At 48.2% G+C, this 26,008-nt stretch overlaps 1 protein-coding gene across 11 annotated transcripts in view; it reads left to right on the plus strand.

Moving 5' to 3' along the window:
• MAP2K4 (mitogen-activated protein kinase kinase 4) overlaps positions 1-26,008 on the plus strand; it is a 767,786-nt gene that overhangs the window by 37,497 nt on the left and 704,281 nt on the right. For 5 of the 11 annotated variants that reach the window (XM_086930576.1, XM_086930571.1, XM_086930575.1 and 2 more), the window contains exon 2: positions 12,670-12,702. The exons of the other annotated variants lie outside the window; for them this stretch is intronic. In XM_086930576.1, the coding sequence (XP_086786702.1) occupies positions 12,670-12,702 (33 nt within the window). The remainder of the gene's footprint in view (positions 1-12,669; positions 12,703-26,008) is intronic. 11 annotated transcript variants of the gene reach the window in all.

The following is a 26,008-nucleotide window of genomic DNA, read 5'->3' on the forward strand; positions in this document are numbered from 1 at the left end:
ACACGGAGGCCTCCGCTTCCTCTGTCGACTCATCAGCCGCCGGCCGAGCCGCTCCTCCCAAACTCGTCGACCACCTGTCTCCTGCTGATCCCCGTATGTTCGGGGGTTCACCCACAAAAATTGGGCGCCAATGACTGCTTTGTGGGGCCCAGCCCAGGTTCTAAGTCAGGCTGTTGGCGGGAGCTCTGGCAAGGCACGTCCGATCACGTCGCCATCTTGGCCACGCCCCCAATTTATGACATTTAAATGTTCGATCCAGGATTAATTGTCCTGGATAGGTTATAACCCTGGAATTTTGAATTGTATTCACATGTAGAAAATGATAGATTTGAACCCTGTTATTGAGGTGTTCCCCCTACCTCAGTTTTTAGGTCCAGCCTAGCTCGGCGCGCAAGCGCAGCGTAGGAGATGACCTCTTTGTATCGGTCTGTACTTTTTTGAAAACTCGTGCATGTACTGCACTGTTTCCAATGAGCACTCGTGCATGTACGGCATCCACCTTACGGGAGCGAGCAGCGGCGCCATTTGTTTCCAATTATCACGTCCGCGCTTGTTTATATTTGCCTGTCTCTCGGTCGCGTTAATTGGAAACAGATGCGGTTGCGTTCACTTTTCCTGCCGCGCGTTCCTATTGACTTTGATGCTTAATAGAAATCGGTCCCAATGAGACAACTACTCTCACGGTATTTTAGGCACGTCAGATACGCCGTCTGTAGCCATAGGTGCTCCCCTCGCTGGGCCTCTTTGACCGTTTGCCGGGGAGCGGTGTCAGTGAATGTAAACACAACATTTTTTTTTAAGGAAAAAGCCTTCAATTAATAAGGTGATGAAGGGAAAGTGCCAATAATACGATGCATCTCTGAAGATGGTGGATAAGTTACCTTTACAGAGGTGCTTGAAATATCAAACCATTGATAAAATGACAATGATTCAACAATGAATGTTGCATTGCCCTAAGTCTGATATAACCATTTGTTGTCACGTATGTGTACATGGTAATTGAGACCTCGACCCTAATATTATACAGCTAAAATGCCAGGTAATAAGGCCATACCAAATAAAAATTTTATGAAGAAAGAGAAATCATCTGCTCAACCACATCTCAGGGTTGGGCCACACCGGACATCCATAGTTTTAGGAGATTTAGGGCCTGATTTTGATCTGGGTGAAAGGAATACTCCGTCTCAAACATGACAGATATCCCGCCCGCAAAATTACAATCTCCATAGAATATAATGGGATTGTAATACGGAGAACGGGATATCCGTCGTGTTAGGTATTCCCCTCCCCATGATCTGAATCCGGCCCTTAGTGTCCCAGAATTTGGTGATAATCTTACAAATAGATGTAGTATAATGCCCCAAAATAAGTCAATTCAGCATATGCTCCTGGGACGTCAGGCTGACTGGAGGGAATTGGGAGCTATTCCCTCTACAAAAGGGTAGAGCAAAGAGAATGAGATTACGTTGATGGACCTACTTCCATAAGGTTATACATGGTAAATGTCCTAAGTGTACCAGTAGGAGCTTGTGATTTTAAAGTAACAGTGCTACAAATATAGAAATAACATACTTCAAATACAGGTGCAAATAATTACTTTCATACTTGCCATATGTAACTGTTTTCACCATGTATTCCATTCAGTTCATAACATAAAAGACAGTGCCATTTTCATGCTAGTGCGACATTTCAATTTGTTAACAGTCCTTGTAAAGCTTCTACACAGAATTTCAAAAAATTATTTCAGACGATAATTATGTCAAAGTGCCCTCACATTAACATCTTGCTTGTATAATGAGCAATATATTCCAGTGATTCAGAAAAGGGGGTGGTGATGAACAGAGTGTCTGAATTAAGAAGACCACTCTTACCCAGTCCAAAGATCAGGGCTTGATCCATCACCGTTATTTAGCTCACTGCACCATCCCAGCTCAGAACCTGGTTATATGCAAATCAGTCTGTCCCTGGCCCAGTGCATCATGGGAACAGGGCAGACTAAACTACCAAGCCAATTCTTCACCAGAAAGGAGACAAGCTTCCGGGGACCGGTTTCTGGCATTTCAGCCGTCTTCGGCCCGGCTTGCTTTGAATCCTGATGGTGCAGTGAGAAAGGGACTCATGTCTGAGTATACCCTGCCACACCCATAGTGGCCAAAAACGATTCGGAAAAGGGGGTGGTGATGAACAGAGTGTCTGAATTGAGCAGACCACTCTTACCCAGTCCAAAGATCAGGGCTTGATCCATCACCGTTATTTGCCCTGTTCCCATCATGCACTGGGACAGGAACAGACTAATTTGCATGTAGCCAGGTTCTGAGCTGGGATGGTGCAGTGAGCTAAAAAACGGTGATGGATCAAGCCCTGATCTTTGGACTGGGGAAGAGTGGTCTGCCTAATTCAGACACTCTGTTCATCACCACCCCCCTTTTCTGAATCATTTTGTCCACCATAAGCGTGGAAGGGTATACTCAGATGTGAGTCCCTTGCTCATTGCACCATCAGGATTCAAGCAAGCCGGGCCGACGACGGCTGTAATGCCAGAAACCGGTCCCCGGAAGCTTGTTTCCTTCCCAGTATAAGAATTGGCTTGGTAGTTTGGTTTGCCCTGTTCCCTTCATGCACTGGGACAGGAACAGACTAATTTGCATGTAGCCAGGTTCTGAGCTGGGATGGTGCAGTGAGCTAAAAAACGGTGATGGATCAAGCCCTGATCTTTGGACTGGGTAAGAGTGGTCTGCTTAATTCAGACACTCTGTTCATCACCACCCCCCTTTTCTGAATCATTTTGTCCACCATAAGCGTGGAAGGGTATACTCAGATGTGAGTCCCTTGCTCATTGCACCATCAGGATTCAAGCAAGCCGGGCCGACGACGGCTGAAAAGCCAGAAACCGGTCCCCGGAAGCTTGTTCCCTTCCCAGTATAAGAATTAGCTTGGTAGTTTGGTTTGCCCTGTTCCCATGATGCACTGGGACAGGAACAGACTAATTTGCATGTAGCCAGGTTCTGAGCTGGGATGGTGCAGTGAGCTAAAAAACGGTGATGGATCAAGCCCTGATCTTTGGACTCTGTTCATCACCACCCCCCTTTTCTGAATCAATATATTCCAGTGAGCATCCTTATCTGGAGTATATTAGTAGTACATTTCCAAACTTTTTTTTAATGAAATCAATATTTAAATCCTGCTGAATTATTATCCATTCTCTAAAATGCATACTAAAATCAGGGAAAATGCTATATGTACACAATTAGTTAACAAACTCAAATAAGCTATTCAGGAGCTTTGCACATTTTTTTTTATAATTCTTTTTATTAAGGAAGCATCAGTAAAAATCACATTACAGAGGGTCTGTCGTATCCGCTGAGCATGCATCAGGGGGTCACAGGATAAACAAAACTTACGATTGTAAAGAAACTTCACGGGGAGGGGTGGGGGATCATCAATAGCCACATTTAGGGGAGTTCCCATCTGTAACTATTCCAGGGCCCCATACCAATGACCACTTGCGAGGGTGTCCCCTAGCGTAGTATGTAGTCTTCTCCCTAAACATGCACCAATCTCAATTCTTTTCTTACACCTCCAGAGTGAAAGACTGTGCCGCTCCCCACATTTGGGCTATATTTCATTTGACAATCATAAAACCCAGGGTAGCCCATTGTGTCTGTGAGGTGTTTAGGTCAGTAGGCTCCCAGATGTTAAGCAAGCACCTCCTCGCCTCCGGTAGCAGGGGTATCCCCAGTACTCTATGCATAATGTCATGTATGTTAGGCCAATATGTGGCGATGTGCTCACACTCCCAGATAATATGGATAAAAGTACTAACGTGACCACACCTTTGTTTGCACAATCCCATGTCCAAGAGTCCCATATGTACTAGTCGGGGTCCCGTGCGGTAGATCCTGTGTAGAATTTTGACTTGAACTAATCTCAGACGAGCTGGAATTGCCACTTCTTTTGGGGAGGACCTGGCTATCTGCCAATCCTCATCATCTAGCTCTATACCATCCTGCATCCATTTGTCCCTTAACGCCTCAAGGGGTTCAGAACTGTGGTTAATCAGTTTTTTATATCGGGGAGATCGTTTTGTCAGGAAGGTGTCCATTCAATATCCTATCTTCGAGCGGTGAGGCTTCTGGGGGTGCTGTCTCCTCGGGTAGTGCTGAGAGAAGGGAGTGACTAACCTGCCCATAACAGAAGTATTCGGAATTTTCTAGCTTATATTCCACTTGCATTTCCTCAAATGATTTAATTTTCCTCTTCCCCCAGATGTCTTTGACCGTGGAAATTCCTATTCGGTCCCATTTATCGAAACCTTTTGTCTTCCAGAGCTTGCCAAGTTTTTCAGAGTCCCACAGTCGGATGGGCATAGTCAGTTTGTTTTTCCAGCCCAATGAACCTGTGGGATCGTGCCAGATCTGAACACTCTGGGTTCACCTAGGGCTTCAGAGGTGTGGGCATTCTGATACGTAAGACATTCCCATTGGCAATCACCTCCACATGGGAAGATGGGAGTGGCAGATATATTGGAGTCACGGGTACATAGGAGGGTCAATGCATTACCTTTTTATCCATCTATGCTCCCCCAGGGTTACAGAGCACAATGCTGGCAGATTTAGGGACAGTCCTACTCTCACTCCCTGATGGGCTTTTACTCTTTGGGAGCGACTTTAATGCAGTCGTCTCTGGTATGGTGGACAGGCATCCCCCGAAGGAAACGGGAAGGCAATGAGGTGGCAGACAGACTTTATAGACGCCATGGGCCTAGTTGACACTTTGAGGTTACTCCACCCAGATCAAAAGCAGTATACTTTCCACTCTGGGGCAGCATTCTCATACTGGATGGGGCCCCCGGTCCTCGCCGCCTGCAGGATTGTGTCTCTGTCCCTAAAATTCAGGACTCTGGCGATCATGGGGCATGGCGCGGCCCCAGGCCTCGGTCTCCCTCCCGGGACCCTATAGGCCTGTTCAATAGTTAAAAAATTACTCTGGCCTTTAGGTTGGAGATACTTGAGGACGAGATTCTCCACAAATAAGTCTGGGGCGGGCCCTCCGACCTCTCGGGCACCCCCAAGATACGGATGTTGTTTCTCCGGGCCCTGCCTTCATATTCGTCCAGCTTGCGCTCTGCCAGTTCGTGTGAGGATTTAAGAGTACGCATGTCCTGTTGCAACTGGGACACGTCTTCTACTAATCTGGATGCCTTGACGTTAACCCTGGTAAGGTCCGCTCTTATTAGGTTGACTTCAATAGACACTGTGTCCAGTTTGGAGTTCAAAGCCACCATTTGCTTCCCCAGGTAGGACTTCGTACTGTCTATGGTCGTGAAGCGTGATTTCCGCCCCCAGATCCGAAGGCCCTCCGGTGAAGACAGCAGAGGACCCTGAGCTGGAAGGTGAGCCCTTCGGTAAAGTGTACCAGTCCAACTTATTAGATTGCACTGTCTTCGGGGCCCTCGGCCCCCTGGAAGAATGTCTCTCTCCATCTTGCTTGGACGCCATCTTCCGTGGTGGTCACTACACAGTCCGGCCACCAGACCGATCACTCAGCGCCGGAAATTCCGACACCCTAAGTGCACAGTCACAGCCTTCTCCCCATCAGGGTCTCCAAGCAAGGCTTTCACCAGTGGGGGACCTCTGCGTCAAACACTATTTAGACTAGTAGGCAGTCACTGGCTCCAAGACTCTTTCCTTGCCATCACTTCCCCTTAGGGCCAATGTAATATTCAGCTCTGGGTGTGTTGCAGATTCTATTGCCGCTCCCCGGGGGGGCTATGGCCTCCCCTCAGTCACATGGCCGTAATCAACTCTGCCCCCACTGTTGAACACAAAGGCAAGTGTCCTCGACTTCACTGGGCAGTCCCGCCGGGTCCCATTCAATTACTGGCTGGTGACCGCTCACTGGGGAAGAGTCCAGGAGGGGGGGGGCCCACAGTGTGACCCACAGTGTGACCACACCTACCCCCGCCAAGGCCATGATGCTCTGTACCAGCCTCCGCTAAAATCCGGGCCCCCCCAGTGCCACAATTCACTGTCCAGAGGGGGGGCAGGGTTCCCGCAGTACCGCTGGTGTTGCCCACGGGGGGGGGGGGGAGGATGCACATCGTGACCCCGGTACACACCCACCCCCTGCCAAGGCCAAGATGTTCTGTGTCAGCCTCTGCTAAAATTCGGAACCTCGCCGACCTACGGGCTCCCCCTGTGCCACAATTCACTGTTCGGAGGGGGGTCAGGGGTCCCCCAGTACCGCTGGCGTTGCCCGCCGCCGCACTCACGCACTCAATGCTCCTACTTGAGGGGACCCGACCGGCGACTTCCGGTTTGGGTCCCTGCTGTTATTAACTTCAGGAGCGGCTGACTTGCTTACCTGAGCACCGGCTCCGAAACAGCCCCATAATCAAGACTGGCCTTTCTCCGGTTCTAGATCACGCCGGATCTTCGGGTTCAGCTCTTAATGCTCCGCAAGGCCTCTGGTGTCGGTTTCGGGGCCCGAGGGTCAGGATAGGCTGCAGGATGTTAGGGCCGGCAGGCGGATTCAGCAGAGCCGAGAGCTCATGCGGCCAGGCCATTTTCTTCAGGCGCGTAGCTCCTCCTCCAGGAGGTTTGCAAATTTATGATGATTCTGCCCCAGTGGGCTAATTCATTTTCTCAGGCTAACTTTCGGCAAATGTAAATAACTAAAGGACATTTAGTGCAAAAGCACAATCACGCCTAAGGATCCATACAGATGTAACCTTCCAAACTGTTTTATAAATGCACAAAAAGTAAAGCTTCAACATGATGCAGATAACATTGTGTGAAACTGAAAATGTGTGGTATTCTGCTGCTATTATCGTGTACTACTTGCTTTGTTTTATATGCCCTGCTGCTCGCCAGTGTGAGTGTGATGTCATAGAATGTTTACGAGTGCCTGGTTGAGTGAATGTCAGTTGAAGTGTGTGGGCTGAGCAGCTGGAATGCTGGTCCGGTGGGGCTGCTAACTTACAATACTTGAAACCTGTGACTTCTACTTGAAACTGAAGAATACAGTTTTATCTTGTTTTACCATCTCCACTGGATACCTTCTTTCACACTATATTACAAAAGGCTTTTGTTATACAAAAAGATCTTACTTGTAACTGATTTCTGTGTATACAGTTTAAAAGGTAGCTCTATTAAATTCTAGGTAATAGAGGGTACAAGAGCACGTCAGAAAAATTTCAAATTGTGATAAACTGTATCCAGAGTGTGTTTTCCTGGGTGTGGGAGTGTGAGTGGCCTTGTGACTGCCTCAGTTAGTCTATAAGTGGGTGTGTTAGTCTCTGAGTGGGTCTGTGAGTGGGTGCGTCAGTGTGTGTCAGCCTGTGTGGGTGCAGTGCATGAGTCTCAGTGAGTCTGTGAGTGGGTGTATGAGTGTTTTTTGTGGGTCTGTAAGTGGATGCGTGAGCCTGAGTGGGTGTGTGTGTCTGAGTGCCCTCTGTTTTGCCTTCTTCTGCTCCGTTTTGCCTTTTCTACTCCTTTTTCTGCCCTCTGTTTTGCCTGGATTTTGAGCAATTGGGGAGGGGGAGCCATGTGCCCCCGCTTCCCCGGCTGATATCGGCCCTGGTGACATCATCCCCAGGGCCCGGCCACGTCTACCTGGGTGTCCTGGCCCCACCCAGGGCACCCCGTGTGTATCATTGAGGACAGCGGGGGGCCTCAAGGCCCCCACTGTTATAGCCGGCTCTTCATCGCCTGCATTAGCCTGCATTGCTCGCACACGCAGGGAGCTGCTAAATAGGCAGCTCACTGCTTGCAGGAGCAATTGTTTCACCGGTAAACAGATGAAAACTCTGCTCCCACCATGCAGGAGCAGTTTGGAAACTCCTGCTGGCTGGGAACAAATTTGTTGTTTGCTCTCACATGCCTGTCAAAGCTTCCACCAATGGAGAGCAACCTGCTAGCTCACGAGGGTAGGCATCTCGGGCAATAGCAGGAGGCGTCACAGGGGAGATGGTGGTCCCCGGGCCGTATACGACCCAGGAGGGCGACCACACAGCCCCCTCTCACATATATTTTAATTGCTGGCCCTAGGGAGGTGGTGGCCCCCAGGGCCCAGGAGGTCTGTGCAGCCCGCTTTAAAATATGATTTTTTTTAGCCACGGCAAGGTGTTGTTCCCCACTGCTTCAAACAGCTCCCGGGGAGAGGGGTCCACGTGGCCCCCTCCATTTTAAACACGAAACCTCAGGAAGGTGGTGGTCCCTGGTGCGGGAAACCGCGTCTACAATGCTGCCATTACATTGTGGTGCTTTTACAACGCGGTTGTTACAATGACAGCGTTGTTAGTACCCAATAGCTTTACATCGCAAATCCTAGATCGACTTTCTGTAGGGGGCGATCTAAACTAAGGAATAGTATAATTTACTATTCCAACACAGTCCCTACTGTTGCACATGCTGGAGTTGGAATAGTAACTTATACTATTCCTAAGTCCAGTGCCCCCCCTTCAGCAAGTCGATCTAATGACTTGCGATGTAAAGATATGGCGTTCTAACAATGCGGATGTTGTAACATCTGCGTTGTAATAGAACGCAATGTAATAGCATGCGTAGTAACATGCTATATTCCCCAGGGCTCACTTGAGAGCACAGAGGAGGTCTGCACAGAACTCCTCTATTATAATCAGAAAGTCCTGGGGATGAGGTGGTCCCCGGGGTTCTATAGAGCCTTAGGAAGGTGGACCCGTACGTCCCCTTCTTTATATTTAAAAAGGTCTTGTGCCCACGGGACCCTGCCCACCCGGGGGCTATTTTACAAACAAGCGCGGGTAAATATGACTGTTGAATTTCAATGCTTTTTATGAGTGACATGAGCATAACTATAACATCCCTCTAACCTTTGTTTTTTTGTTTGAATTTCTAAGGTTTTTTAAATTCTATTTCCTAACCTTTTTTTTCAGTGTGTGTGTGTGTATATAACTTTTTTTAAATACCTTTACCACCCCATACCCCTATCCACCCTAAATACACCCTTACCCCAATACCCGTACCCACCTGTAAACCGTGAAAAACACCCTTGCCACCCAATACTCATCCCAAATCCTACGAACACCTTTACCATCCAATACCACTACTCACCCTTAAACCCAAAAATCACCCTTACCCACCTCTAAATCCTCGAAACACCTTTACTACCCTATACCATTAACCACCTCTAAACTCTAAATACACCTTTACCACCCTATACCCCTACCCACCCTGAAAACCTAACAATACCCTTAATGCCCAATAACCCTACCCACTCCTAAACCCTAAAAACACCTTTAGCACCCAATACCCTAACCCACCCCTAAACCCCCAAAACACTCTTACACCCCAACAGCCTTAACCACCTTGAAACCCTGAAAATACCATTACCCATGCGCCACCCTATCCACAATTCAACTATAAAAAAGCACCCTTACCATCCAATACCTCTAACCACCCTGAAAACCTAAAAATACCCTTACCACCCAACAGCCTTCCCCACCTCGAAACCCTAAAAATACCATTACCACCCAATACCCATACGCCACCCAACCCCTACATTTTATTATAGTATGTGTGTGTGTGTGTGTCTCTAAATCAACCTAGGTAAAACAGTGGGTCCGGAGAGCCCAGTTTCACTTTCCATGCTTGGGAACCAGACGTGGCTGAGGAGTGGAAGAAACCCAGCCTTTACCACGCGGTATATATCTATCTATCTTTATTTATATATTATTGATAGGTAGAGAGACAAGCATGGCAAGTGAAACTGGGCTTACTGGACCAACTGTTTTACCGATGTCTCATACAGCTATTGGCAATGCCAATAGGTTTTGGGTTGAACTTGGTTTTTTTGTCATAGGGTTTGCAAACCTTTATTGTTGGGAGAGCTGCCAGGCTTTCGCCAATATATAAAAAACATTGGTTAAAAGCACAAATACCTTTTGGTCTGAAAAATACACACTTAACTATAGTAGACTCTGGCACTGAAGGGAACGACTTCTTTACCATACAAAGGTGGTGATTGTCTGTGTGACAAGAGGATTGATTTTTGTATGTTCCCAACATGTCCTAGAGTTAGTCAGGGCTTCAATTTCAGAGACACTACTTAAAATCTTAGTTTTATTTATTTTCAGTGATATTTATATAGCGCATATAAGGCTCTAGGGTGTTGGAGGTCTTTCCAAATAACAGCAAAAACATACAAAGAGAGAAATATAGCAAAATCAAGGTAAGGATAACAAGCAGAGAGAGGATAGACAGTGGAAGCTGGAGCTCAGAGTTGCAAGTTACAATATGTCTTTAAACTTAGAGAGAATATGTACGTGCCAGAGAATTACAGCCATTGTCAAAATAATGTCCATAGGTATTTATACCGTGGAAACTTCATTACAAACTAAGTGGGATTGGTGTTCAGTTATATTTTAACTAGCAGCCCGTCCCGACCTTGTCCGGGAGCAATCGGGCTTCCCCGATCCCCGCCCGCCCCGACATTGTGCAGCAGCCTGGCCCCCCGCCCGCCCCAACATTGTCAAGCAGCCCGGGCCCTGCCCGCTCGGTCCCTCGCCTGCCCCGACCCCCGCCTGCCCGGAGCCTTACCTCAGCCGCCGCTCCTCTCCCGCGCTTCTCGTTTCACCGCTCCACCGCTCCTCGCCGCTTAACGCTCCTCCCGCCTGTCCGCCAGTCCTCACCACCATTCCGCCGCTCGTCACCGCTCCTCCCCCGCCCCATGTCCGCCGCTCCTGCTCGCATTACTGGACGCTGCTCCTCCCCGCGCTCCTGACGTCAGCACGCAGGTCCCGGCTGGCGCTACTTCGAAGGGACTACTTTTTTTATGGTAATTTTTTTAATAACGCATATTTTTATACTTTATATAGCCTATGTCCATCTGCACACCCTGACGATTACAATGATGTATCGGGTGTGTGGATTGGTCCTGTGGTTCCCGAGTTTACCCGCCTCAAAGGTGCAAAGTTCTTCCTTTATAATAGTAGTATAGATTATGAGAAAGTCTTTAATGTTGTTTCTTAAAAGCTTGATGGGAGGATATTTTCCAGATATGAGTGGAAAGTGAGTTCCACATTTTTGGCGCACAGCATGAAAAGCATTGATTCAGAACATACAGTTTCTTAAAGATAGAGGCTTCAAGAAGAAGCGAGTCAGTGGTCCAATGTTCAAGAGTGCTGCTGCAAAGCTTTAGTTTGCTGGTCAAGTAATGGGATTGGGTATTGGTCAGTGTATCAACGAGATAGGGGAGATATGGTTGAGGTGACCAGATCCTGTCTTTCACAGGAAAGAAGAATTTGATCCCATGAACGAGTTAAGGTGGTAGTTTGCATTTTTAGCAGCAAGATGTTTGTGGTCTATGAATGTCCGTCTACTGTCCAGGCTAAAGCCAAGACATTTGGTGGTGTTGGCAAATGAAGGGGAGCAGTCAAAAATGTTAGTTGAACATAGCCAATCTTGGATGGGTGGAGAGGGAGACCTAGTGAAAAAGAGAAGAAGCTGTGTCTCATGTGAATTAAGTTTGAGGTGGTGCGAAGTCGCCTTGGACTTAATTTTATCAAAATTTGTGGGCAAACGGAATATGTCAGCCAAGAAAAAACGTTTGAGGTGCTGCAATCAGCGTCTTGGTAGTAGGGTAGGCCAGAGTCTTGAAGGAGAGTGCCCAGTCGTTCGAGGTAGACATTAAAAGAGTGGGGGTTGGTACAGAATCTTGTTGGAGGCTCAGGGGAACAACTGCATGGTCTGACAGAGCATGCTTAACTTTCTCCAGGTATCTGTGATACTCCAGATAATATTTCAACCAATTCATGACTGATTCTTTGTAACACAAGCAAATTGTGGATGAGGGTCTTGTGATTGACAATGTTGAAAGCTGCCAAGAGATCAAGAGAATGAGGTGACATGAATCCCTGTTGCCCATACTTTTTGAGTACATTATTGTTAATGTGCAGATGTTTCCGTACTCCAACCAGGCCTGAATCTAGATTGGAACTCCTCAAGCATATTCATTTTTTTTATTAACTGGTTCATCTGTATATTGACACAGCTCTCAAAGAATTTGGATTGAAAGTGGAGTCCGGAGATTGGATGATAGTTGTTTAGGAGGTCAGAGCTTTTTTTTTTTGTAGTGGGGAAAGTTTACCAATTTTCGTGGAGTCAGGGAAATATATCTTTCCTAGAGACCGCTATTTAAAAAATAACTTCAGTGATCATTTACTACAGGTAAGTTACTTATTTGTCTAAAAGTAAAATGCATTACTCAAGATAGTTTTTAGTATGAAATGTATTTCCCATGTGACCCCATTGTATATCAATTCCTAATACTTTGGAAATAGTCAGTAAGAACTTTCATTTTATTGAATTGCGTCTCCTTTATTTGGTTCTGAGTACTTATCTGTATAAGGATTTACAAAGAAATATAGCTGATTGAAAAATGTTTACATGAAGTTTGCCTAATAACTTACTTTAGCTCCAGTAGGTGAATATTTGAGCTGATTTACCTAATAGGCCGATTTATAATGGGCACAATTCAGAGTATTGTCAATGATTTGGTGTTAAATGTCACAGGCCTTATCCTAATGCGATTATTAAATTAACATAATGTGAGTGGTATATGTTTAAACTTCACTGTTCTGCAAATTAGTTTGCAGTGTAAATGAAATAGAACTTGTCTTTTTTACTTTAGGGTTTCAGATATACTTCTGTGAGAAGGCGCAAAGTAAGCTATACATTTTTTAGTATCCCACTTCCTTTTTCTATATCCATCTTGGTACTGGGAATGTGTCCTCTTTTATTTCAACTAACCAACCATGGCATTTGTATATTGATGGAAACCTTCATTTTTATAACCTTATTTTGTTATATATCTACTTTTTGTTCTATTGACATTTTTATTTTCAACAACGTTGTTAGGGTATAAGTGGTAAACCTATTTCTTTAAATCAAATCATTTTAGTGGTTAGTGTTATTTGTTGTTCGACATTGAATCTCATATGGATTTTATTTCCATTTGTATTAATATATTTGATCAGCTGAACTGTGCACCCTTTTACCAAGGCGTTACATTTTGTGGATATTGTTAAAATGTGTTCAATTGTGTGCATGATTTAGCGTGTTATTTTCTTAGTTTTGTGTTTAAAATCTGACATTTTAATCCCACATGAGATGTGTTCCTAGGTTTTAAAATTGTCAAGGCATATCAACCATGCTTTAATATGCTTGTGAAGTTATTCTACACTCATCTTAGTGAATCGGTCCTTGCATTCTTCACACTGATGAATACAAGACCGGTTGCATTTGAACTCCTCCACCAATTGAATTTGAAGTGGAATCCCCACATCATGTTTGCTTCTCTACTTTTCCTGAACTGGATAAAACAAGAAAATGCAAGCGGTGCTGAGGTGTAGTTACGAAGCCCTAGATCCGGTATTCTCTGCACCAAATTCTGCATGTGTTGTTATTTTTGTAGGAATTTTCCCCCAATAAATTTACCAGGTTTTTCTTCACAACATTTTCAGGGAAAACCATTCACACTTAATACGATGGGCACAATTGTAAAGCTTCAATGACTAGGGGTAAGAGAAAGTTGCCTCTAGTCGTGACCCCACACATCTCACAAATCTCTATTGCAAGGCTAACTTAATATTGCACCAAGCATGTGTAGATCCCTTGGTGTGGGAGTGCAGCCTTTTCAGAGGCCCACCAGTGCAGGGGTTCTCCCTTCTTTGTCCTCAAGTCCTTGGACTAACAAAATAGAGATTGACTCAGAAGCTTTAATTTCAAACAAATATTTTATTATCACTCATGAGAGGGGACTGCATCGATACAGAACCCTCTGGCAATCAGATAATTCCAAATGTATTCCAAAATATATTCTTTATTTAAATTTTTCAGTTTAAAATTCGGACATCAGCCATTGCGTATCGTTCAGAATAGAACTTCGTCAGGGCAGAAAATGTCTGTCTTGATCCACTCAATCAGTGTCCGACAGTCCATAGAATCCAAAAGGTTTTAAATTCCTTGAAGACCTGGATTCAAATATCATAAGTCAGTTTTCAATGTCCCACAGTATTCCAAATAGATCAATTCGTATGGAGGAGAAAAACCAGGTCCTTAGTATTCCCCTTCACCAATCTCATCAAATTTTAAGAAAATCCAAAGGCCAAGGTAGCGGCCAATAGTCCTCGTCAAATGTCAACGTTTGCGCTAGTCGTCCTGTATCCGGACTGTCAAGGACTAACATAGGCATACAAATATGTCTTTGTCAGCAAAGTGGGAGGGAAGACATTTCTGTTTGTATCAGTTAAAACAGCCTGACATATACAAACTAAGACAGGTTTATTCTGGCAGCTACAGGCCTTTCTCAGCATGCACAAGGCTTTGGCTCATTACTGAAGAAGAAGTTAATTATAGTTGATGACTAGCGAAATACAAGAGCAGGCAACAGTGAAGACAGAAGGAGCACATGGCTAACATATGGTTCACTAAAATGGAAGCCAAAACAAAATGGCTTCAGCTCATGCTAACAGCGATTTCTTCTAGTTTCCGCAGATGACTCTTTTAGAATTAGCTGAAGACATCTGAATGATTTAATAGGAACAAAGCAAACATCTTGCACATCAATTTTCATCATATCCCTAACTTCTTGGTTTAATGAATATTGGATATTCACATTCTTAACTTCGCGTTTGATGGGTATACAAAGTGAAACACAAAGGGAACAAAGCATTGTGCCACATTGTATACATAAACAGCATGACAGTCGGATCGCAAAGAATATACATAGAACTGTCAACAGTTTCCAGACCCAGGTAACGAATAAATGTCCATAACCAGCCAGTTAAAGTCCATGTTCTTGAATCTGGATGAATCTCAGCAGCTATCCTATGCAATTTAGAGATCGCATCGAAAACTGAAGGGACGTGATCAGGGATGTAAACACAACAGCTGCTCCCGATGATGTGACATGCACCACCATGATCAGCCAAGACTATGTCGAGGACCATTCTGTTTTGGAGCGCCACAATCCTCGCAATTTGCAGTTCTTCTGTGATGTTTCCAAGTGCCATAGCTGTTTGGTTGGTTACAGCCTCTACAACACGTGTTAAGCGTCTGAATTTCTAGCTGTTTAAGGCAGCACCAACAAAGAACAAATAAGTCAACATATTGCTGCAGTGCAGTGTCGGTCTGATCCATCTCATCATGATTTATTGTTCTCTTCAATCGGCTCTTAGAAATGTCATTGTACAGTTTATAGTCTTTATGGTAGGAAGCAGGAGCCAAAAAACACAGGTGGTAGCAAAAAGGACACATAGCAAGTTCCTTACCAACCAATGGGTAGATGGTAGTATCCTTTATTTCCACATATAAATTAAGTTTTTTGTGTGATGACCTAAAACTGCTGTTGTTCACCCCAGTAATATTCAATAGTACAGTCGCTTTTCCCGACAGGACTACTTCTAATACTGTTCACACATAGGTTCTGCTTGTGCTCCAATAACAGCTATAACAGGAGGCCCATTACCCTTGACAGCTCTAGTGTTTGGGAAAACATAGCACATGGAGGAGTTTCCTCGGCGATACTCCTCCATTTCCCATACAGTTCCTTTAGATTGTGGTTCTTCTTCCTCATCAGGGTAGCACACTTTATTGAGTTGAAAATTCAGTCTTCCTACATCAGCATAAGTAATATTAGCAACTTTAGATGCCCATAGCAGCGCAAACTAGGACCTACAAGATCCATTGTGTGAAAATGGCACAGGAACGAAAGGTGTTCCTCCCTTTTTCTGATGTGCTGGCATCATTCCACACACCCAACAGTTGGTAATGTTCGTAGCATTATGGTTGTGGTGCAACATTTGAATGAATGTGTTGTTTAGGTAGCACATTCTGTGCTGCTGCTCACGATAGGGAAGGGAGAAATAATAATGCTCAATGGGGCTAGGAGTAGTGACGGTCAGTAGATTTCGAGCAGTAGTTACTCTCTCTATAACCCATGTTATCGTAGCAATGATGAGAACAATGGAAGTGAGTCCAGCAATAACCATGGCGTTTCTGTCACACATTTTTGCAGCAGTTAACCTCTTCTCTGCAGACATATTAACTTTGAAGATAAAATATAAAACAGATGGAGTCCTAAGGTCCTGGGCAGCCGTTGTTTTCTTCACTGGGGGTTGAGACGAGTACTACAAGGTTCCCCCCCTTTGTAGCTCAGCCTTTTACTCACCGAGGACGGTGACTCAACAAGTCTTTTTCAGCAATGCGGTCTTTGTCTTCCGGGGTCGCACTTGATATCGAGATGCACCAGGGATCGTATAGTCCGGGAAGCCTTCCTGAGGTTCTGTAGGTGACACAGCTTGGCCTCTCTCTGTGTCCAGGATTTCACGATGATCGGTCCATGTAGCAGGCTCCACCAAGTTGGATGGTACCCTCTTGCAGTGGGTGGAGTGAACCCAGTTCTTCTGATTGGTCACTCGGACTGCAGTTCTGGTGGCTAGGAGCACCTGCTCACGTCCGCGCCATATGGGTTCCAGGCTGCTCGACCGCTGGCACACCTTGATCATCACATAATCACTGGGCCATAGATCATGAACATCACCTTGTGACCTGTCAGGAAGAGCTTCTCGAACCTTTTGATGAATAGAAAGCAAGCTATCAGTCAAATGAGACAAGTAGTCGTTCATCAACACATAAGGTACAACATGTATAGGGCGTGGCTTAGGAATCCCCCAAATATTCATTGGCCTCCCAAATACGACTCATACAGTGTGAGGCCAGACCCTGTATGTGGCACTGATCTAATGGATAGCAATGCCAAGGGCAATGCATTAGGCCATTTCAGAGAAGTGGAAGCCTGTATTTTAGCCAACTTAAGCTTGAGGGTAGAATTGTATCGTTCCACTAGCCCTGCTGATTGTGGGTGTAAAGCAGCATGGAACTTCTGCTTGGTACTTGGGGCCCAGGTCGTGGAGAGACTTGTGTGCGTGGGTGAGGAGCCTGAACGTGATCCTCTTGTCAACGGGGAGCCTGTGCAGGTTCCTCAGGTGGCCGGAGATGTGGCTGCTTCGGGGGATGTCCAGAATGAGTCAGGCGGAGGCGTTCTGGATTCGTTGGAGTCTTTTCTGTAGCTTGGCTGTGGTTCCGGCGTAGAGGGTGTTTCCGCAGTCCAGTCGGCTGGTGACGAGGGCCTGGGTGACTGTCTTCCTGGTTTCGGTCGGGATCCATCGGAAGATCTAGTGAAGCATGCGAAGGGTGTTAAAGCATGATGAGGATACGGCGTTGACTTGTCTGGTCATCGAGAGGGAGGAGTCAAGGATGAAGCCCAGATTGCGTGCGTGGTCTGTTGGCTTGGGGGCGGTGCCCAAGGCTGGGGGCCACCAGGAGTCGTTCCAGGCGGAGGGTGATGGTCTCAGGATGAGGACTTCCGTCTTGTCTGAGTTCAGTTTCAGGCGACTGTTCTTCATCCATTCGGCGATGTCTTTCATCCCTTCGTGTAGGCTGGTTCTGGTGAGGGAGAGGATCAGCTGGATGTCGTCGGCGTAGGAGATGATGTTGAGGTTGTGTTGGCGTGCAATGGCGGCTAGAGGTCTCATGTAGACGTTGAAGAAGGTGGGGCTGAGTGATGATCCTTGCGGGACTCCGCGGATGACTTTGGTGGCCTCGGATCGAAACGGGGGGAGTCGGACTCTCTGTGTTCTTCCGCCGAGGAATGAGATGATCCACTTCAGTGCCTTCTCTTGGATGCCGGTGTTGTCGAGGCGTTGGACTAGGGTGCAGTGGCAGACAGTGTTGAATGCTGTGGAGATGTCCAGGAGGATGAGTGCCGCGGTTTCCCCGTTGTCGAGCAGGGCTCGGATGTCGTCGGTGGCTGCAATGAGGGCGGTCTCGGTGCTGTGGTTGGCTCTGAAACCATACTGCGAGGGGTCGAGGGATCCGTTCGTCTCAAGGAAGGCGGCAAGCTGTTTGTTGACGATCTTCTCAATGACTTTGGCGGGAAAAGGGAGGAGCGAGATGGGTCGGAAGTTTTTGAGGTCGGTGGGGTCCGCTGTTGGTTTCTTCAGGAGGGCGCTGAGCTCGGCATGCTTCCTGCTGTCCGGGAAGGTGGCGGTGTCGAAGGAGGTGTTGATGATGTCCCGGAGTTGGGGTGCGATGGTGGAGTCGGCCTTGTTGAAGACGTGGAGGGGGCAGGGGTCGGTTGGAGAGCCGGAGTGGATGGTGTTCATCATGCGGGTTGTGTCTTCGGTGGTCACCGCGGTCCAGGTGCGGAGGGTGGCGGTGGGGTTCGTTGGTTTGGTGGTTGGGTGCGTGGATGGTGCGCCGAAACTGTTGTGGATGTCGGCAATCTTGCAGTGGAAGAACGAGGCGTGGGAGTCGCAGAGGTCTTGGGAAGGGGTGATGTTGTTGTTGCCGGTGCTGGGGTTGAAGAACTCCCTGACTATGCTGAAGAGTTCCTTGCTGTCGTGGGCGTTGCTGTCCAGTCGCTCCTTCAGTGATTTTCTTCTTGGTGGTGCGGATGAGCTGGTGGTGCTTGCGGGTGGCGTGTTTGAGGGCGGTCATGTTGTCAGTGGTCCGGTCGTGGAGCCAGGCTTTCTCGAGGGTGCGGCAGGACTTCTTGGAGTCTTTGAGTGCGTCGGTGAACCAGGTGAACCATAGATCATGAACATCACCTTGTGACCTGTCAGGAAGAGCTTCTTGAACCTTTTGATGAATAGAAAGCAAGCTATCAGTCAAATGAGACAAGTAGTAGCTCATCAACACATAAGGTACAACATGTATAGGGCGTGGCTTAGGAATCCCCCAAATATTCATTGGCCTCCCAAATACGACTCATACGGTGGGAGGCCAGACCCTGTATGTGGCACTGATCTAATGGATAGCAAGGGCAATGCATCAGGCCACTTCAGAGAAGTGGAAGCCTGTATTTTAGCCAACTTAAGCTTGAGGGTAGAATTGTATCGTTCCACTAGCCCTGCTGATTGTGGGTGTAAAGCAGCATGGAACTTCTGCTTACTTCCCAATCCTTTCAAGACATACTCAACAACTTGCCCAATGAAATGCGGTCCGTTGTCGCTCCACATGACTCGACAAACGCCGAATCTAGGGAAGAAGGAAGAACTCCTTTAGGAGCACCATAGCTGTAGTAAGAGCTGTATTATCTTTCGTAGCATACGCCTCTATCCACTTACTAAAGGCACATACCACCACTAATACATACTTCAGATTATTACTGCATTCTAGATGAATGTAAACCATTTGCAGAACCTCAAAAGGTGTAGTTGGTGTGGTAAACCCTCCTGCTGGAGTTTGTGTTCCCTTTCCAGGGTTATACTGGGGACAAATCAAATAAGACTGAACTATCTTTTTAGCTGTGCCGGCAATATCTGGGTGATCCCAAACTTGCATAAGTAGCTTTGCTATTGAGGATGTTCCAACATGTGCCGGCCCATGTGCCATGTGAATCATGGGATGTGAGTAGGCAGTGGGCAATCTCCACTTGGTCATCTCTTTATACCTCCAGCAGCCCTCATCATCCAATTTTCCTTCCTTAGACCATTGGTCTAATTCCTCTGCAGAGGCAGATCGCTGCATGGCCAGCACCTCTTGCCTGGCATCAGGCAAACGTTCAGCCTGTGACTTAACCACGTACATAGATGTAGTGCTTCACTGCATTGCAGTTTCACTGGCTGTGTGATCCGCGAAGACATTGCCCTGTCCTATTTTATCGGTCAATTTCTTGTGTGCACTGCACTTAACAATCGCTACTTTCTTAAGATATGTCAGGGCAGTAAGGAGATTATGTATTAATTCCCCATGCACTATTTGTGTCCCATGTGATGTAAGGAAGCCTCTTTTCTTCCAGAGTAGCCCAAAATTATGAGCCACTCCAAAAGCATATCGGTTATCAGTGTAGATATTAACAGACAAATCAGTACTAAGCTCACAGGGTCTTGTTAGTGCTATCAACTCAGCTGCCTGAGCTGACTTCTGTAGGATGCGGGCTGTCTCAACTACTGTCTGAAATGTTGTAATTGCGTACGCAGCTGATGTTGTGCCATCGGGCAATATCCGGCAAGAGCCATCAACCCACAATTCTCCATCAACATCGGAAAGGGGCGCATCATGTAGGTCAACACGACCCTTTTATTGTTCCTCAGTAAGGGATATACAGTCATGGGACTCTTGCGATTGAGACTGATTAGCTGGGAATGGCAATAGAGTAGCCGTATTAAGGGACGAACATCTTTTTAAGGTGATATGAGGAGCCAAAAGTTTCAATCCATATCCTGTCAAGCAAGCACTAGTCCAATGCTGCGTTTTTGTTTGGTTCAACAGGGCGTCAACTGCATGGGGTACTAACACAAGCAATCTATGTGACAAGACTGTCCCCTCACTCTGACGTATGGACACAGCTGCTGCTGCCACAGAACGAAAACACCCAGGCCACGCACGAGCAATTGGATCGAGGACAGCCTAGAAATATGCACAAGGACTCTGCTTATCACTGTGTGTCTGTGTTAAAACTGAGAGAGTGCAACCATCCCTCTCGTGTACATAGAGTGTAAAAGCTTTAGTGTAGTCTGGAGTTCCTAATACTGGTGCAGGACATAGAGCTTGACCCAACTGTTGAAAAGCATTCTGGCATTCAGTAGTCCATGGGAGAGGCATTGAAGGGTCTTTAGTCAAAAGGGCAAACAAAGGTTTAACAATGTGAGAAAAGCGAGGAATCCACTGCCTACAGAAAGAAGTAAGGCCAATCAGTGCACGAACATCCTTCTGAGTACGGGGCACAGGCGTGTCTAAAATAGCTTGAATGCGGTCTGGTGTGAGTCCACGTCCCTCCATAGACCGGAGGTGACCTAAATAGGTAACCTGCTGTCTACAATAATATAATTTCTTCCGTGAAACCTTGTGATGGTGAGATGCAAGATAGGAGAGCAATAACAGTGTACCTTCTTCACACTGTTCCGTTGTACCAGCAGCCAACAAGATGTCATCAACATATTGTATGGGAGCCATCCCTTTCGACACAGGGAAAGAATCAAGCGGTCTTTTCAATGCCAGGCTATAACTTCTAAGACTCTCTGTATACCCCTGTGGAGCTCTACAAAATCTGAATGATCAGTTATTCCAGTGAAGCCTAACAAATAACGGCTATTACGGTGAATAGGTATGGAGAAGAAAGCATTCTTTAAGTCGATCACACTGAATGCAGTTGCAGTCGGAGGAATCATCATCAATCAATCAATCAATCACAGCATTTGTATAGCGCGCTACTCACCCGGAAGGGTCTCAAGGCGCTTGGGGGGAAGGGGTCCGCTACTGCTCGAACAGCCAGGTCTTTGGTTGTCTCCTGAAGGCGAAGTGGTCCTGGGTCAGCCGGAGGTGGATGGGGAGGGAGTTCCATGTCTTGGCCGCCAGGTAGGAGAAGGATCTGCCTCCGGCGTTGGCTCTTCAAATGCGTGGTACGGTTGCGAAGGCGAGGCTGGTAGACTGTAGCTGGCGGGTGGGTGTGTAGAAGATCAGGTGGTCGTTGAGGTACTTGGGGCCCAGGTCGTGGAGAGACTTGTGTGCGTGGGTGAGGAGCCTGAACGTGATCCTCTTGTCAACGGGGAGCCTGTGCAGGTTCCTGAGGTGGCCGGAGATGTGGCTGCTTCGGGGGATGTCCAGAATGCGTCGGGCGGAGGCGTTCTGGATTCGTTGGAGTCTTTTCTGTAGCTTGGCTGTGGTTCCGGCGTAGAGGGTGTTTCCGCAGTCCAGTCGGCTGGTGACGAGGGCCTGGGTGACTGTCTTCCTGGTTTCGGTCGGGATTCATCGGAAGATCTTGCGAAGGGTGTGAAAGCATGATGAGGATACGGCGTTGACTTGTCTGGTCATCGAGAGGGAGGAGTCCAGGATGAAGCCCAGGTTGCGTGCGTGGTCTGTTGGCTTGGGGGCGGTGCCCAAGGCTGGGGGCCACCAGGAGTCGTTCCAGGCGGAGGGTGATGGTCCCAGGGTGAGGACTTCCGTCTTGTCTGAGTTCAGTTTCAGGCGACTGTTCTTCATCCATTCGGCGATGTCTTTCATCCCTTCGTGTAGGCTGGTTCTGGCGAGGGAGAGGATCAGCTGGATGTCGTCGGCGTAGGAGATGATGTTGAGGTTGTGTTGGCGTGCGATGGCTGCTAGAGGTCTCATGTAGACGTTGAAGAAGGTGGGGCTGAGTGATGATCCTTGCGGGACTCCGCAGATGACTTTGGTGGCCTCGGATCGAAACGGGGGGAGTCGGACTCTGTGTTCTTCCGGCGAGGAATGAGATGATCCACTTCAGGGCCTTCTCTTGGATGCCGGTGTTGTCGAGGCGTTGGACTAGGGTGCAGTGGCAGACAGTGTTGAATGCTGTGGAGATGTCCAGGAGGATGAGTGCCGCTGTTTCCCCGTTGTCGAGCAGGGCTCGGATGTCGTCGGTGGCTGCAATGAGGGCGGTCTCGGTGCTGTGGTTGGCTCTGAAACCAGACTGCGAGGGGTCGAGGGATCCGTTCGTCTCAAGGAAGGCGGCAAGCTGTTTGTTGACGATCTTCTCAATGACTTTGGCGGGAAAAGGGAGGAGCGAGATGGGTCGGAAGTTTTTGAGGTCGGTGGGGTCCGCTGTTGGTTTCTTCAGGAGGGCGCTGAGCTCGGCATGCTTCCAGCTGTCCGGGAAGGTGGCTGTGTCGAAGGAGGTGTTGATGATGTCCCGGAGTTGGGGTGCGATGGTGTAGTCTGCCTTGTTGAAGACGTGGAGGGGGCAGGGGTCGGTTGGAGAGCCGGAGTGGATGGTGTTCATCATGCGGGTTGTGTCTTCGGTGGTCACCGCGGTCCAGGTGCGGAGGGTGGCGGTGGGGTTCGTTGGTTTGGTGGTTGGGTGCGTGGATGGTGCGCCGAAACTGTTGTGGATGTCGGCAATTTTGCGGTGGAAGAACGAGGCGTGGGAGTCGCAGAGGTCTTGTGAAGGGGTGATGTCGTTGTTGCCGGTGCTGGGGTTGAAGAACTCCCTGACTATGCTGAAGAGTTCCTTGCTGTCGTGGGCGTTGTTGTCCAGTCGCTCCTTCAGTGATTTTCTTCTTGGTGGTGCGGATGAGCTGGTGGTGCTTGCGGGGTGGCGTGTTTGTGGGCGGTCATGTTGTCAGTGGTCCGGTCGTGGAGCCAGGCTTTCTCGAGGGTGCGGCAGGTCTTCTTGGAGTCTGAGTGCGTCGGTGAACCAGGGGACTTTCTTGCTTCTGGGTCTGCTGGGAGGGTTCTTCAATGGTGCGAGGTCATCGGTGCAGGCGGCCAGCCACTGCGTGAAGTTGCGGGCTGCTTCGTTGGCGTCTGATGTGCTGGCGGTGGGTTCTGTCTGAGGGAGGTGGTGAGCTGGTCGGCGGTGTTCTTGCTCCCGCTTCTGTGAGGAACTTGTTGTGGGTGGTGGTGGGTTGTGGTTTTTCTGAATCTGAAGTGGACGCAGCTGTGGTCGGTCCAGTGGAGTTCGGTGGAGTGGCTGACGCTGATGTGCTTGCTGGATGAGAAGACGGGATCAAGCGTGTGGCCGGCGTAGTGGGTGGGGGTGTTGACCAGTTGCTTGAGGCTGAGGTTGGCGAGGTTGTCCAGCAGGGTGGCGGTGTTGCGGTCCTTGTTGTTATCCAGGTGGAAGTTGAGGTCCCCTAGGAGGATGTAGTCTGCGGAGGGGAGGGCGTGAGGGCTGATGAAGTCCGTGATGTCTTCGCTGAATTGCGTGCGTGGTCCCAGTGGTCGGTAGATGAGGGTGCCTCTGAGGGTCGTCTTTGGGTCGTGTGAATCTGGAAGTGGAGGTGTTCGGCGGTGGCGAGGGTGTCGTCGGTGTCGGTCGTAATGCGGATGGTGTTCTTGTGGATGATGGTAATGCCTCCTCCGGTCTGGTTGACTCGGTCCCTCCTGATGATCTTGTATCCATCCGGGATGGCGATGGCGATGTCGGGGGCTGAGGAGGCGTTCATCCATGTTTCAGTGAGGAAGGCGATGTCTGGTGATGTTGTGTCGAGGAGGTTCCAGAGTTCTACGACTTGTCTGTTGACGGAGCGGGTGTTGAGCAGAATGCACTTTAGGTCGCTGCAGGAGTTTGGCTTGGCAGGCGTGGTGCAGGTTCGGAGGCAGGAGAACTTGCAGGTTGCGCAGGTGAAGGGTCCGTGGGTGCGTCTTGGGGCGGCATGGCAGCAGGTGGGGTTTCTGCCGGCATTGAGGGCCGCGTCGTCGTAGGTCTGTCGGGTCGTCTTGCATCGCTGAGGACCAGGGGTCCTGGCACTGGGCGCGGTCCAGGCACGGACGGGCGCAGACGGGCTTGCCTTTGGCACGCCCGCTGCGCGTGACCGCTGCGCGTATGTGCGGTCTCCATTTATGGTGAAGTGGGAGGGAGGGAGGAGCAGCTGGGAGGTGGGAGCGGGGAGGGCACGAAATGAAAAGGGGGCGTGGCCGCTTGGACGGCGGCGGGAAGCGGGGAGGGGGGCAAGCACAAGGGGACTGGAACAACAACGAAACCTAGCAGTGCCAGTATACAGAAAGGAAGGAAAAAACAATAATAAAAGGAAAAAAAGGTTAAACACAGTGTACAGTATACAGAAAGGAAAAAGCAATAATAAAAGGAAAAAACAAGGTTAAACACAGAATAAGCACAAGCACACGCACGCAGAATACGGCGGAGGGTCAGGGAACAGAGAGGCAGTCACAACGAGGCTGCGGGCAGCAGCGAGGCGAGGGGCACACACACAGCTGGTGGCCGTGCGGCGCGGGGGTGTCCTGAGAACAGGTCACACTCATCTGCGCCGCGCGGTCGCCATTTATGGCCAAGTGGGATGGAGGGAGGAGCAGCTGGGAGGCGGGAGCAGGGAGGGCACAAAACGAAAAGGGGGCGTGGCCGCTTGGACGGCGGCGGAAAGCTGGGAGCGGGGCGGGCACAGGGGGACTGGAACAACAACGAAGCCTAGCAGTGACAGTATACAGAAAGGAAAAAACAATAATAAAAGGAAAAAAAGGTTAAACACAGTGTACAGTATACAGAAAGAAAAAAGCAATAATAAAAGGAAAAAACAAGGTTAAATACAGAATAAGCACAAGCACACGCATGCCGAATACGGCGGAGGGTCAGGGAACAGAGAGGCAGTCACAACGAGGCTGCGGGCAGCAGCGAGACGAGGGGCACACACACAGCTGGTGGCCGTGCGACGCGGGGGTGTCCTGAGAACAGGTCACATGTCATAGTAAGAAGTGTTGTGATGTCAGAGACTACCGGGTATTGGGGCACTGCAATCTTATTAACCTCTTGTAAGTTAATGATAAACCTGTATGTTTTAGTATCAGTGTCTTTTTTTCAAGATGGGAAGGATAGGACTGTTACAAATATTGTAAGGGACTTCTTCCACAACTCCTACTCTAATCAGATCTTAAACAATACCTATTAGTGCCACTTCGCCTTCTCGAGATATTTTATATTGAGGCAGTTGAGGCAATGAAGCGCCCTCCTAGACTTGAATATGGACTTGTGATAACCATTTGTCCCACATTGGTATCTGATCAAGTCAAGTTAAAATTTATATAGCGTACTAATCACCCAGAGGGTCTCAAGGCGCTTGAGGGAGGGGAGCTTATTTACTTGTCAAAAATCCAAGTTTTGAGTTGTTTTCTGAAGGAGAGGTGGTTCTGTGTGAGGCGGAGGTGGGTGGGTAGAGAATTCCAGGTTTTGGCCGCTAAGGAGGAGAAAGATCTTCCTCCCATGGTGGACCTTTGAATGCGTGGAATTGCGGCGAGGGCCTGATTGGACGATCGGAGTTGGCGGGTGGTGGTGTAAAAGGTCAGGCGCGTGTTGAGGTATAAGGGTCCTAGGTTGTAGAGTGCTTTGTGTGCGTGGGTGAGGAGACGGAAAGTTATTCTCTTGTTGATGGGGAGCCAGTGGAGGTCTCTCAGGTGACCGGAGATGTGATTGTGGCGGGGGATGTCTAGGATGAGTCTGGCGGAGGCGTTCTGAATGCGTTGTAGTTTTTTCTGTAATTTGGCTGTGGTCCGGC

Source organism: Lissotriton vulgaris, chromosome 7 (genome assembly GCF_964263255.1).
Source record: "Lissotriton vulgaris chromosome 7, aLisVul1.2, whole genome shotgun sequence".
Lineage (NCBI taxonomy): Eukaryota > Metazoa > Chordata > Amphibia > Caudata > Salamandridae > Lissotriton > Lissotriton vulgaris.